The sequence below is a fragment of the Salmo salar genome, chromosome ssa05 (assembly GCF_905237065.1).
Source record: "Salmo salar chromosome ssa05, Ssal_v3.1, whole genome shotgun sequence".
Taxonomy (NCBI): domain Eukaryota; kingdom Metazoa; phylum Chordata; class Actinopteri; order Salmoniformes; family Salmonidae; genus Salmo; species Salmo salar.
The window spans coordinates 42369091-42384501 of record NC_059446.1 but is presented as its reverse complement, the minus strand read 5'-3'; the positions used below and the strand labels follow the sequence as shown (position 1 = coordinate 42384501).

The following is a 15411-nucleotide window of genomic DNA, read 5'->3' as shown; positions in this document are numbered from 1 at the left end:
GATTCATATTTTAGAATATTATTAAACATGGGAAAGTGTAAAAGTATGAGTTTGTTTCTGTGTGAATGTAACGTGTTGAAGACGATGCCTCAAGCTACGATTAATTCATTATGAATTAGTTATGACTAAAGGCCTATGAGGTGTCCTGTATAGGCCGTACCTGCTGCTCTGACAGGGGCTAGGGGCGATCTTCTGGTCACAGAGGGGTCCGCTGCGGCTGGGTGGGCACTCACAGGACACACCCGTCTCCCCCCTCTGTCTGCAGGCGCCCTGGGCACACACGCTGCAAGAGTGGCAGCCTGGCAAGATGCCCTCCAACCCACGCAGCGCTGCCCCCAAATCCTGGAGCTCTCCGTTGATCCGGACGTTGTGGATGCAGCCGTTGAAGGCCTGGGGGCTGCGATCGGGACCTGAACGCAGTCTGGACGCCATTACCGCTGAGGGCACACCTGGAGGGGAGGAGGAGGTGGGGGAGGAGGGATGGAAGAACTAAGGGGTTAGATCATTCTGACATTCTGGTTTGATGTTCTGACATTTTGTGAAATGTAAATGCAAACCAAAAAAATATGTATCCTCAAAATCAGTAGGTATGCGTAGGGGTGTTTTATTTTATTTTTTACATAAGGTAATGGTGTGTACAGGTGTGTGTACGATATGGGTTTCTGCTTACCTCCTATGTAGAGCTGTGTGTTGTGGTCCACAGAGGGCTGGCGGGGCAGCTTGCCCAGGCTCTTGGGGGATCCCTTGTCCACCACCAGGCTCAGAGAGTGGTTCTGAATCAGGAGCTCCACCGTGTGGAATAGACCGTCACTCACAGACTCAACACTGCGCAGAGAGAGAGAGAGACAGGAAGACATTACAAAACGTGGTTCAACAACACTGCACCGAGACAGGGAAAGAGAGAGGACACAGGGCAATTGCAACACATGGTAGGAATATAGGAGTTTTTATAGAATAGGAGAAAAACATCTATTCAAGGACAAATTTAGTAGAAAAGGAGACTTGGAATGGCCTCATACAATAAACATAGCTGGTTTCTCTATAGGATCTCACACATTATTCTGTGGCAGTTGAATTGTTACAGAGCACTCGTTTGGCGCTATTAAGGAGAGCAGGGTGTTTAAAGCTTTCGCTGGCCGTGATTCTAGGCAGCCATGCGGTTTGAGTCCTCTCACACACGTACTGTGTGGAGGGTGAGGGCTCTGTGAGCATAGGGACACGTATCACTCCGGACCTGTGAACAGTAGCAGCACTCTGGAGGAGGCCAGTGAGTGTGTGTACTCCAGAGAGCCTTTCACACTACTCATGTTTAAACCATGGCAAGGCACCTCCTCACCCAGCCCGCAAAAACCTCCCCGCGCCAGCAAACTCCAACTGGAATAGCAAGCTATGATGCTGGTGGGTTCAGGCTAAGCAAGATGATTTTGGCCCTCAATGATAATAGGCCTGTTGCCGCTGGACTGCTCCAGTTCCCACACTGGCTGACTGGCTGACTGCTGGGTACAGAACAGGCTGTACTGCCTCTGGGCTCTGGGCCCGCCTGGTTACTGCTGGGTAATTGTGTTTGGTCTAAGAGCTGATACAACAGTAGCCTGGGGTATGAGGTCATAACCCCGCTAGACCTTGGGAGGGGAGGAGAGTTGAGGAGGGGGTAGATGCGGTCATTTGGGGTTAGGCTACAAGGCTCTGACTCAGGGTGAAGGGGTAGATGGGTCCAGGCTGAGGGGTAGCTGGGGTCAGAGTAGAGGGGTAGATGGGGCCAGATTAGAGGGGCAGATGGGTCATGTTGAGGGGTAGATGGGGTCAGAGTAGAGGGGTATATGGGGTCAGATGGGAGGGGTAGATGGGGCCGGATTAGAGGGGTAGATGGGTCATGTTGAGGGGTAGATGGGGTCAGAGAAGAGGGGTAGATGGGGCCGGATTAGAGGGGCAGATGGGTCATGTTGAGGGGTAGATGGGGCCGGATTAGAGGGGCAGATGGGTCGTGTTGAGGGGTAGATGGGGCCAGACTAGAGGGGCAGATGGGTCATGTTGAGGGGTAGATGGGGCCGGATTAGAGGGGCAGATGGGTCATGTTGAGGGGTAGATGGGGTCAGAGAAGAGGGGTAGATGGGGCCGGATTAGAGGGGCAGATGGGTCATGTTGAGGGGTAGATGGGGCCGGATTAGAGGGGCAGATGGGTCGTGTTGAGGGGTAGATGGGGCCAGACTAGAGGGGCAGATGGGTCATGTTGAGGGGTAGATGGGGCCGGATTAGAGGGGCAGATGGGTCGTGTTGAGGGGTAGATGGGGCCGGATTAGAGGGGCAGATGGGTCATGTTGAGGGGTAGATGGGGCCGGATTAGAGGGGCAGATGGGTCATGTTGAGGGGTAGATGGTGCCGGATTAGAGGGGCAGATGGGTCAGGTTGAGGGGTAGATGGGGTCAGGCTGATCAGCCCTAAGGCTGTCACTGGTATGGACGTTATTCCTGGAGAGGAGACAGGCAGCTACATTACAGACAGCTAGAGACAGTGGTTTGGCAGGGATAGAGCGGGGAAGAGAGAGCGAGAGAGAGAGAGAGAGAAAGAGATATAGGGAGAGAGAAAGAGAGAGAGCGAGAGACCAATGGGTATGGGTGGTGAAATTGATTGCAGCTCTTTCCCTCAACTTCTCCTCTCAGCCCAAAACTAACTCTTCCTATCCTTACCCCAAGAAATGTTTTTGTTCCAAAAACATAAACGAGAGAAAAACCCACTCTAGCCGCTGTTGGGTTGTGGTCTTCTCCAAAAACAGCATACCATCAGGGGAGTTTAGCAAGGCTCCTCCCCCCTACTGCCAGCTCTCCTATTGGCTGATGGTTAAAAACATTTGATTGACACTTCCCGCAGTGGTTCAATGATCGTATTATTAGAATTAACAGCCAGTAGAAAAGTACTGTGAGTTCTGGAGGTGGGCCCAGAACACAGACAGCTAGAGTCCTGACTGCTCCCTCCATACAGGCCAACACACTGCCAAGACAAAGACCAGCAGTAAAACTAGATCATCAGCACGCTACAAGCACAACTAACCAATGTTCACCCGTAGGTCAAGTGTGTGAGGACTTTAGCACAACACAGCTGAGAGGACAGGTAAAGGACACAACCCCTAAACAGCTCAGCAATTGGCCAATGTGGTTTCAGTAAAAAAAGGTATTTGCTCAACAAAGGGCCAACACAGACGCATGCAGGCAGCATGTATGGTTTGCATTATGGGCCCGTAATTCAATTCCGGTCTGAAAACAAGGCTTTTCGACCAACACAATGGTAAGCCTGCTGCAAGGACCCCCTTCTGCCTTCCTGTCCTCCATTCAAAATGTAAATACCACCATGGAAGTCCGGCTTTATTACACTTTAATGACATTTTCATCTAGTGTCTGTGGTTTTGACAGCCGTCTTTTATTACACGGCAATCTGAAAGCCCACATCCTCGCCAAAGGGGGAGTAGCAGGGAAGAACAGGGTTTTGGGTTGGAGGCAAAGAGGTCTAGGAAAAATGTCAAGAGATTTATTTCTGTTTTTATCTCTTTCAAATGACAACCCTGACAACAAGGTGATAATTGTCTCTGGGGGAAAAAGTGTGAAGTAATACTTGGTGTTAAACAGAGCTCACATCCTGATATGATGTCATATGACCACAGAGGGGCAGCAGAGCTCTAGCCTAACAAGGTGAATCGTGTAGCTCAGCCCTCCAGTCTTTGCCAATATTGGGTTTTGTCTGTGTTTTGACAAGCTGAAGTTTTCCAGAGGCAATGATATTTTTTTGAGGGGGATGCGGGGTCTTTGATGTGTGCCCAGTCTGCGTATTAGCTTAAAGCGGCCCATTATGGAATTCAATAAAAACAAACAGAAAGCCGTGGCAGATTTCAGCAGCGTCGTGTCCCCCTGCAAGTCGACCAGGGGAAATCAATTTCCTGTCAGCCGAGAATCAAATACTCTGTTTTCCGCTCGCAACCAAACCACATTAGAAATGACACATACGCTAACTTTGAAACAATTACCGGTTGCCTTTATCTGAGTAAAGTTACCTTGAACCAGCTACCCTGTAGAGCCTATTTACATTTTAAAATGAAATTAGCCAGAACTATCATTTGCTTACAATGTAGCACTAACCCGACTAGCTTATTTAGTGTATGTGGTCTGAGGAATGGGGGGGGGGGGGAGATGTTGTTTGGCTGCCTGGCTGGCTCCTCTTAGGGATAGCTAGGTCTAACTGCAGCTATCTAAACCATCTTAACGGGTGGGGGTAGCTAGGTGGAAACATAACAGCTATGCCCTTGAAAGGACTTGACTTCAGCTTCCCAGAGACCGGAAGCTTCCATGGTCTAAACACGCCGGTCTTATGGTCTCCTTTATGGTGCTTGCCAATGGTGCTGCATTCTCCAGTCAGATGTCACACTCCATTCTCCTGACCTCTGTGGAACACTTTCTGCCTCCCAATTGTCAATTATCCCCTATAAGTGCACTACTTTTGACCAGGGTTCACCGGGAGGCCCATCTCTCTCTGACCAGTGATCAACGGGAGGGAGGCCCATCTCATACCCAGCGGTCTCTCTCTCTCTCTCTCTCCTCCGCTCTATATCTCTCTCTCTCTCACTCTCTTTCTCCCCCCTTACTTTCTTCCCCGTCTATCTTTCTTTGTTTCTTTCTATCTTTCTTTCTTTCTTTCTTTCTTTCTTTCTTTCTTTCTTTCTTTCTTTCTTTCTCGCTCTCTCGATCTCCTCTCTGCACCCTCTACCAGTAGCCCCACTTTGTTCCCATGCTGCCTGTCCTCTCCTCTATTCTCCTCTCCTGTCTTCTCTCCTTTGTGACTCAGCCCTTAAAGACTCTCTCCACTCTGCTCTGATGTGGCACTCGGCTCATAAAGAGACATATTCGGCTGATGCTGAGTGGAGCATAGAAAAGCAACAGAGAGAAGAGAGAGACACTCTGACCCCTCTATAGGCTCTTCTCCGCAGCTCTAAATCAAAGTTTCATGGGAGGCAAGGGCTGGCTCCTTTTTGAAGGGCACCAATACAGATACTGTAGGGCTATGTCCCAAACGGCACCCTATTCCCTACATAGTGCACTACTTTTGACCAGAGCCCTATGGGTCCTGGACAAAAGTAATGCAATTTATAGGGAATAGGGTGCCATTTGGGATGTGCAGCCTAGGTGTGGCAGTGAGATTGCGGAACCTAGAAAGGGTGGGAGGGAGTTGGGTAGCAAATTGAAACGCTCTCGTTCAATTGTCTGTGATGTTTTTATGCCCCTTTCCTTCCATACTTCTTCTCTCCCTCTATCCTTCTCTCCTGAATAACAGCAGACGTGGTCCCTTAAACTAATAGAAGGATTACTGTGGCATTTGGTAAAGGGCAGGACATTAACACACAGTGAGGACCCGGGCATTCATCAGATGGTAATGAGGCCTCTCGGGTGGGGAAAGGGCCTCTCTCCTGCTGCCTCCATCTCATCTCATCCCTCTCTCTCCTTCTCTCTCTTTTCCTCCCCCGTCGTGTGAGGCAGGTTAGATCTGGACAGATGAGTACTTCACACCCCGCCTTCCCTTCAGACAGACACTTGACCAGACCACCCTCCGTTCACTCATACTTCTCTTTCCTGTTTTTCTCACCACTCTCTCCTTCTCAAACCTCCACCCTTCACCTCTTCTCCTCCTCTCCTTGCTGAAGCTGTCTCTGCTCCAGTCTCCTCTCTCTCCCCCTCCCCCCCCCCGGTGCAAGCAGCGGTGCTGCAGGGCAGGGAGACCTGCAGGCAGCCAGAAGGAGCTGCAGGAGTGGAAACATCCCCTTCCTCCCCCGGCCCCCCTCCCACCCCGCTCCCACCCCCCTCCCACCCCGCTCCCACCCCGCTCCCACCGCGTCTTTACGACCCAACGTTCACTTGAAGTCACTCTCCCGCCGAGAGCCGCTGGACCACAGAGGGCTGAGGAATGTACCGACCGCAACCACCACCACTCTCTTTCTCTCTCTCTCTGAAGGTGAACATCCTCAAAGCTCAACTCACAGTACATCCACATCTGTGCATCATCGGGCGGGAGCTGTGTAAAATTGAGGCCCTGGCTGGAAGTGAGGCCTGCTGCTCCACACAGTTAACGTTAATGCTAACCATCACAGGGAGAACTCGGGAACGCGCTGGGTGCTGTGTATTCTGGGCTCTGTCGTGGACCATGTTCCAGTAATGGGAGCGGACAGGGGTAATTCCCCTCCTCACTTTCCCGTCCTGTCTCCTCTCGCTCACCCCATCCCCGCTCCCTGCATCACTCCCTCTGCACCCCAAAGACAATGGGGCAAGGCGCTGCCAAAGCCACAAAACGCTACGTCACTCTGGGGGAAAAGGGACTAATGAGGGGGAGAGTCTGCAGATCCAGAACAAAATGAGGAAGCCATGACGCATCAGACAGGCCTGGGGCTGGAGCTGGGGTTGGGGCTGGAGACAGGCCTAGGGCTAGAGCTGGGGTTGGGGCTGGGAGACAGGCCTGGGGCTGGACCTGGTATAGAGCTGGGGCTTGGATATGATTTCAAACCAAAACCATGACAGGCCCATTTGCTTCAGAGTTCAAGCATCTAATTTCATTTTGAAACTGGACATGCCTTTTGATTGCTGCAAGACAAAGGAACGACTGAGATGTCCTTTCCTTCCTTCCTCCCTGCCGTTCGAAGACGACCATTTCATTACTTTGGAGGTAATAGGAGGAATACAACACGTGAAAAAGGGCCCAGTGCATGAGATGATCCCAGTCTAACAAATCACTTGGGGAGGAGCTGTTCTTTTTCACTGGGCAGCTCTTTGATGGGTCGATCGATACCCTACCTCCCTCTCTCCCTCCCTCCTTCCCTGCCTCGGGGCAGCAGCTAAAAGTCTCTCTAAACAGCACAGGGGATTGGCCGGATGACGTTTGGATCAATAACAACAAATCCGGAGCAGACAGACAGTGGCGCTGGGCTGAGGTCAGCTCCTATGGGCTCTGTTCTCCTCTCTTCTGCTCTGGTCTTTCTTAAGCCGTTGTTCAAAATCTCACTGACTGCCCATGTCGGCTGTTATAATGGTCTTTATTTAGCTGCTATAGAGGCTTTACGAACGGATACATGGATGTGTGTACAGTAAAGTGTTAACTGCGCTCCCCTACTCTGTGTAGCACAGGCTTTCTGTGTTAGCATGCTGGGCTGGAGATAGGGACTAGCGGGGACAGACTCAACAAACTCCTCAGCGCCCCGTCTGTCTGGGGAGAGCAGAAGGCAGTTTTTTGTTTGTGAGGGGCTCCACTGAGCATAACCGCGTAGCCGGGTCTAGATGGAGGTGGCTGCTACTCAGAGGTGAGAGAGAGAGAGAGAGAGAGAGAGAGAGAGAGAGAGAGAGAGAGAGAGAGAGAGAGAGAGAGAGAGAGAGAGAGAGAGAGAGAGAGAGAGAGAGAGAGAGAGAGAGAGAGAGAGAGAGAGAGAGAGAGAGAGAGAGAGAGAGAGAGAGTGTGAGCAGTGTGAGCAGTGTGTGTGGAGCAGTGTGAGCAGTGTGTGTGCTTGCATTAAAACGGTGGGAGCTGCCGCCAGAGGGAAAGAGAAACAGGTCATGTAAAAGTTGAGCTGGTTTTATGATATGCCGCAGAGTTAGAGGGATCACGCTTTAAGCTGGTCAGGCCTACATGGCTTACAAGGCTCTTTGGCTCCTGAGTGGCGAGATGAAAGCCCGCTATTGTGTGAGGTTTTCTTTGAGAACTATCCTGTTGTTTGTGGAGGTGGGGCAGTAGCTAAAGTTTCTGGAAGTTGCATATTAATTGTTTGTGTGTACATTATTCTGTGAAAGTGTATGGAACCTGTAATCTGTGTGTGTGTGTGTGTGTGTGTGTGTGTGTGTGTGTGTGTGTGTGTGTGTGTGTGTGTGTGTGTGTGTGTGTGTGTGTGTGTGTGTGTGTGTGTGTGTGTGTGTGTGTGTGTGTGTGCTGACCTGTAGACGGTGGTCGGTGGGTAGTTAGCGATGTCGTAGATGATGCGTATGTGTCCCTGGTACAGCTCTAGAGCTAGAGGATCATGATCCTCCTTGTAGAGCAGAATACCGTTGTCCTTATCTGTAGCCACCTGGAGAGAGACAGACAGACAGACATTTGACAAGAGGCCCACTGAGAGAGAGAGAGAGAGAGAGAGAGAGAGAGAGACTGAGAGACAGAGAGACAGAGGGACAGGGAAGAGATTCAGGGGTATGCTAATTTGATATAGAGCAGACCTAACCGACTCTATTAAATTAGTCAAAACAGGAACATTTTACATCTGGCTTGAAATTATTAAGGAAATTATCTCAACAGAGAAAAATGGCCTCGTGTGCTACCTATATCCCCCCCAATAGAATCCCCATACTTTAACAATGACAGCTTATCCATCTTAGAGGGGGAGATCAACAATTTCCAGGTTCAGGGACATGTACTTGTCTGTGGCGACCTAAATGCCAGAACTGGACAAGAACCCGACACCCTCAGCACACAGGTGGACAAACACCTACTTGGAGGTGACAGCATTCCCTCCCCCCAAACGGGTCACAACTCCTGCAGCTCTGTCGCACGGTATATACATGGTCAATGGTAGGTTTCGAGGGGACTCCTATGGTAGTTACACATATAGCTCATCTCTTGGCAGTAGTACTGTAGACTACTTTATCACTGACCTCAACCCAGAGTCTCTTAGAGCATTCAAAAGGTTTCACTGTAATAGTGAAGGTATAAACTTGGCAGTAGAAAACCTAAACAGTATATTTGAACTCTCAGCTTCCCCATCAAATCTTAAAATTTCAAGCAGACAACCTAAGAAAATGATCAACAATAAAAAATGGTTTGATGAAGAATGCAAAGCCCTAAGAAAGAAATTGAGAAACCTATCCAACCAAAACATAGAGACCCAGAAAACCTGAGCCTACGCCTTCACTATGGTGAATCACTAAAACAATACAGAAATACACTACGGAAAAAGAAGGAACAGCACGTCACAAATCAGCTCAATGTAATTGAAGAATCCATAGAATCTAACCACTTCTGGGAAAATTGGAAAACTCTAAGCAAACAACAACACGAAGAATTATCTATCCAAAACGGAGATGTATGGATAAACAGCTTCTCAAATATTTTTGGCTCTATAACAAAGAACAAAGAACAAACAGCAAAAATATATACATGAGCAAATAAAAATCTTAGAATCAACTATTGAAGACAACCAGAACCCACTGGATTCCCAATTACATTGAATGAACCACAGGACAAAATACAAACCCTACAACCCCAAAAGGCTTGTGGGGTTGATGGTATTCTAAATGAAATGATAAAATACTCAGACCACAAATTCCAATTGGCTATACTTAAACTCTTTAAAATCCTCCTCAGCTCTGGAATCTTCCCCAATATTTGGAAACAAGGCCTGATCACCCCAATCCACAAAAGTGGAGACAAATTTGACCCCAACAACTACCGGGGGATTTGTGGGATTTGTGTCAACAGCAACCTTGGAAAAGTCCTCCGCATTATCATTAACAGCCGACTCGTACATTTCCTCAATGAAAACAATGTACTGAGCAAATGTCAAATTGGCTTTTTACCAAGTTACCTTACGACAGACCACGTATTCACCCTGCACACCCTAATTGACAAACAAACAAACCAAAACAAAGGCAAAATCTTCTCATGCTTTGTTGATTTCAAAAAAGCTTTCTACTCAATTTGGCATGAGGGTCTGTTATACAAATTGATGGAAAGTGGTGTTTGGGGAAATACATACGACATTATAAAATCCATGTACACAAACGTCAAGTGTGTGGTTAAAATTGGCAAAAAACACACACATTTCTTTCCACAGGGCCGGGGGGTGAGACAGGGATGCAGCTTAAGACCCACCCTCTTCAACATATATATCATCGAATTGGTGAGGGCACTAAAACAGTCTGCAGCACCCGGCCCCGGCCAACTAGAATCGGATGTCAACTGTTTGCTGATGATCTAGTGCTTCTGTCCCCAACCAAGGAGGGCCTACAGCAGCACCTAGATCTTCTGCACAGATTCTGTCAGACCTGGGCCCTAACAGTAGATCTCACTAAGACAAAAATAATGGTGTTCCAAAAAAGTTCAGTTGCCTGGACAACGGATACAAATTCCATCTAGACACCGCTACCCTAGAGCACACAAAAAACTATACATGCCTCAGCCTAAACATCAACGCCACAGGTAACTTCCACAAAGCTGTGAACGATCTGAGAGACAAGGCAAGAAGGACCTTCTATGCAATCAAAAGGAACATAATATTCGACATACCAATTAGGATCTGGCTAATAATACTTGAATCAGTTATAGAACCCAATGCCCTTTATGGTTGTGAGGTCTGGGGTCTGTAAGCGCAGCAATGGGCACACGGCAGTAGGCTATAAGCACAAATGTTCCAAAATGCAATCAATTAGCGTGAAAACACCATTCTCAAAAGTGACCGCAAATGCGATTATGAATGTAATGCTTTTTTTAAGGTGCATTTTTACGGTGAAAATTATCTTCCCCAAACATGAAACGCAGGCAGGCAGGCAGGCAGGCAGACAGACAGACAGACAGACAGACAGACAGACAGACAGTGAATTTATGGAGAGTGGAGGCCTTTCCCAGAGTCCAGCAGGACTCAATGAAGTTTTCACTGGCTTGGGCTTGGCTTGGCGCTGACACGAGAACCATGAGACATGAGCTGCTGCTGCTATTGGCCCCACTGAGCAAGAGAGGGACCGCACGCTGGAAAAAGCCAGGTGTTGGATATCAATTAGGATTCTTTCCAAAAGGGAGGAAAATATTCTGTACCTAACACTTAGGGTTACTATTCTACTGAAGCTACTCTATTTGAAATGGAAACATATGGCGTTGGGGATGTTTACTTTGCTTAGTCTGCACTACAGCATGGCTCACAACTCAAAGCGTCTTTTATTTGAAAACTGTACTTTTCTTCTTTTTTTTAAGGAACTTGAAATATTTTTATCCATGTTGCATCGTGTAACGTATTTATAACTGCGGTAGATGACTAACCAAACACTGCTTTCGATTTCCAGGCATCATCTTGATACCTGGCCTGATGACTCCTTGCTGTCCCCAGTCCACCTGGCCATGCTGCTGCTCCAGTTTCAACTGTTCTGCCTGCGGCTATGGAACCCTGACCTGTTCACCGTACGTGCTACCAGTCCCAGACCTGCTGTTTTCAACTCTCTAGAGACAGCAGGAGCGGTGGAGATACTCTGAATGATCGGCTATGAAAAGCCAACTGACATTTACTCCTGAGGTGCTGACCTGTTGCACCCTCAGCAACCACTGTGATTATTATTATTTGACCCTGCTGGTCATCTATAAACATTTGAATATCTTGGCCATGTTCTGTTATAATCTCCACCCGGCACAGTCAGAAGAGGACTGGCCACCCCTCATAGCCTGGTTCTAGGTTTCTTCCTAGGTTCTGGCCTTTCTAGGGAGTTTTTCCTAGCCACCGTGCTTCTACACCTGCATTGCTTGTTGTTTGGGGTTTTAGGCTGGGTTTCTGTACAGCACTTTGTGACATCAGCTGATGTACGAAGGGCTTTATAAATACATTTGATTGATTGATTGATATCGGCAAGCTGCATTTGCTCTTGCCCATGTGTCTACCTACGTACAAAAGCCACCTTTAGCACAGAGGCTAAGCCCAAGCGTTCTATTTTTACCACAGTCTTTTTAATTAACATTAGCGTGGCCCCTCGCCAACGAGCACATCAGCTCATTTGGAGGTAAGAAGCGATCCGGCGGCCGTGACTCACTCCTAGTGATTGGGCTGATAACAGTCGCCACGCCGACACTCTATTACCATAATACATATCCCCCTGAGACACATTATTCATGCTAGTGAACAAAAGGTGACATTCTAATAATGTCACCATCCAACCGTCCCTGTGGTGGCTGGTGGTGGATCGGATGCCACATGGCTGGCTGAGAGCCCCAATAACACAGAGCTTGCATCCCAAATGGCACCCTAGTCCCTACTGAGTGCACTACAGGGCCCATAGGGTTCTGGTCAAAAGTAGTGCACTGTATGGGAATAGTGTGCCATTCCGGATGCAGACAGAGAGCGAGATAGAGAGGGATAGTTTGTCATACTAGCCCCTGAAGAAATGATCCCTCTTATACCTTTCCCAAGGGTGCTACATTCTATACTTTAAGTACTGCGTTGATGGGGGATAGTGTTTATAACACACTAGCCCTCATCAACTTTACAGTTTACAGTTTGACGTAATGGGAAGGATGATCAGTTATAGGGAGATAATAGCTAGGCAACTCAGCTGCTAGTGTAAAGGATGTCATGCTGCTCGCTTTTCGGGTACCAATACCTCCTGATTCAGATCTTACCGAGGCTCGAACCCAGGAAGGAGGAAACAGGGTGAGAGGGAAGGGGTAGAGTGAGGGAGAAGCAGAGGGAGGAGGAGGGGCAGTGGGAGAGGAGAGGAGGAGGAAAGGAGAGGAGGAGAGGGGGAGAGGCGAGTGAGAGGGGGAGAGGGAGGAGTACAGAGAGGAGAGCAGAAGATGGAGGAAAGGAGAGGATGGCGATGTGACAGCCAGTATTGTTGCTGCTTAGGGGTGGTACAGTACCTGTAGGGAGATGTGGACAGAGTTAGGGGTCAGGGGTGGTATAGTACCTGTCAAGAGATGTGGGCAGAGTTAGCGGTCAGGGGTTAGGGGTGGTATAGTACCTGTCAAGAGATGTGGACAGAGTTAGGGGTCAGGGGTTAGGGGTGGTTTAGTACCTGTAGGGAGATGTGGGCAGTGTTAGTGGTCAGGGGTAAGGGGTGGTATAGTACCTGTAGGGAGATGTGGGCAGAGTTAGGGGTCAGGGGTGGTATAGTACCTGTAGGGAGATGTGGACAGAGTTGCGTATCTTGATACTGGGCAGCTCCAGGTAGGTCTCTTTGCCCAAGAGGTGGACGGTGACGATCTTGTGGCACTTGTTTCCGGTGAAGCCTGGCAGGCAGCGACACACAGGCTCCCCTTCCACCACTAGACACTGGGCACCATTCTGACACTCTGACTGGTCACATGGGCTGGTCTGCAGCAGGATCATAGGAGGAGGGTTCTCGCAGAATAGACCACTACAGGAACACAGAGAGGTGACACTGTTAATATCACACTCAATCAAGCTGCCACACACACACACACACACACACACACACACACACTCCACTATGGTCTCTCCCATTATGATTATATATATACACACACACACACACACACACACACACACACACACACACACACACACACACACACACACACACACACACACACACACACACACACACACACACACACACACACAGTATATGTATGACTGCCCCTGACACATAACATCATAAGAGAGACTCTCCACGTCAAACAAAAAGGTGGCGACCATGTTGTTTCATTGATCCTGCTGTTCGTTGGCAGACAGAGACAGTGACGCATCATGAATCTTTCCCCTCAGATCCCATCCACAGGCCCGTCCCACACTTAGCGCTATAATTAGCCATATGGAGCTTCATCTGCCTCATCACACCACCGCTCCGCACCACCCAGTACCGCAGGCCTCAGACTAGACAGCCAAATAGAGGAAAACAAAGTACCATCTGAAGCTCCTCACAGTCTGGTTATCTGTGTGTGTGTGTTTGCATGTATGTGTGCGAGTGCGCCGGCGCCCTCCACAGATGGCGTGACGCTGTTGCGGCACTGAGTCTCGACAATGAGTTCAGTCGGCGCTGAATGTGGACTCACCTAAAGCCCTCCTTACACACGCAGGTGTACCCGTTGACAGCGTCCACACACTCGGCCCCGTGCTGACACTTGTTCTCCAGACAGTCGTTGTAGTCCTGCTCACAGTGTTGGCCCACGTAGCCGGGCAAGCACTCACACCTGGCACCCACACATGAAACAAAGACACACAACGTTACAGAAACTCACTCTCTCTGCCAACTGCCACCGAACTCTCTCAACTGCATTCACTCTCTCATCCTTCTGACGTATTAACGCTTAGCTGTCACTGAACACCCTCTATTACTTCACCTTAACAACTGCCACTGAACAGTCCGTCTTTCTAACATATGACCTTTCCCAGCTGTTACTGAACTCTCTTCCTAACATATGAAAACTGTTTTACTGCAGTAGTCTGTTACAAGTGTGACTTTAAACAGCACAGCCAACTCAACTACAGTTTGTTCCTTGTTCCTCGGTCATGAAAGAACAGGATATTAAGACGGTGGAGGAACAGAACACAACAGGTTGTCCCGACGACTCCACCAGACACGGGTCACTTCCTGTGGGTTGCTACTGGTGACCTTTGAACTTGATTAGTTCTGCCTCCTCTGACAGCTGCCGGTCACTCACCTGAAGCCTTTGGTGAGGGGGATGCACTTGGAGTCATGCTGGCAGGGGTCGAAGCCTTGCATACAGGGGTCCACCACCTCCTCACATAGGTCCCCTGGGAAAACACACACACACACACACACACACACACACACACACACACACACACACACACACACACAGTGGGAAAGATAATAGAGAGACCGTGAGATCATCGCCTAAGCTTCATTCTTCCACATACACACACTAGCTAACGTATGTCTTCATTTGACTTAGTGATATTCTAGTGCATTGCACATTTACAAGCCTAGGATCGTGAGTAACGTTTTTTAAGAGTGTTTTTTGATTGGTCCCATTGTATTATGATGACTATTATGATGACTCCCCAAAGCACCATCATGGCTTTCTTAGCATTCAACAGTTGGGTCTTGTTTCTACTGCTGGCCTGCCTGGTCTCCCATACAGGGGGAGTTGGGGGGTTGTCTTGCTCAGGGTATTAGCCGTGCAAACTTGAAACACATGTACTATATTGTGCTGTAACCTGCATGGAATACAGGGCTGTGGCTGCCCAGATGAGGCCCCATCTGAATCCACTAAATCACTGCCTGGCCAAGTGTCCCGGTTCAATAAACCCTCTGTCCCTGTCCACCTGCTTGGCTACATCCCCTCCTCTAACAGGGGGGCTGCTGGGGCTCAGCCAGGCTTTCACAGCACAAGGCCTCTCCTCCTCTCCTTTACACTGACTGACTGACTGACTGACTGACTGACTGACTCCCTCCCTCCCTCCCTCCCTCCCTCCCTCCCTCCCTCCCTCCCTCCCTCCCTCCCTCCCTCCCTCCCAATACAGAGCCTCTCTGAGTCTGTCTGCGGCTGGGCTGAGGGAGAGTAGATGCAGACACTCCACAGCCTGGTCCCTGAGAGATCTTTCTCTCTTTCTCTCCCTCCCACCTCTCTAACTCCTCCCTCCCTCCCTCCCTCCCTCCCTCCCTCCCTCCCTCCCTCCCTCCCTCCCTCCCTCCCTCCCTCCCTCCCTCCCTCCCTCCC

At 49.2% G+C, this 15411-nt stretch overlaps 1 protein-coding gene across 3 annotated transcripts in view; it reads right to left on the bottom strand.

Moving 5' to 3' along the window:
- Positions 1-15411, bottom strand: part of LOC106604933 (slit homolog 3 protein) — a 199708-nt gene that overhangs the window by 2447 nt on the left and 181850 nt on the right. For all 3 annotated transcript variants that reach the window (XM_014200077.2, XM_014200078.2, XM_014200079.2), the window contains 6 exons: positions 14389-14482; positions 13780-13917; positions 12881-13121; positions 7953-8083; positions 671-825; positions 161-449 (listed from right to left, as the gene is read on the bottom strand). In XM_014200077.2, coding sequence (XP_014055552.1) covers positions 161-449; positions 671-825; positions 7953-8083; positions 12881-13121; positions 13780-13917; positions 14389-14482 — 1048 coding nt within the window. The remainder of the gene's footprint in view (positions 1-160; positions 450-670; positions 826-7952; positions 8084-12880; positions 13122-13779; positions 13918-14388; positions 14483-15411) is intronic.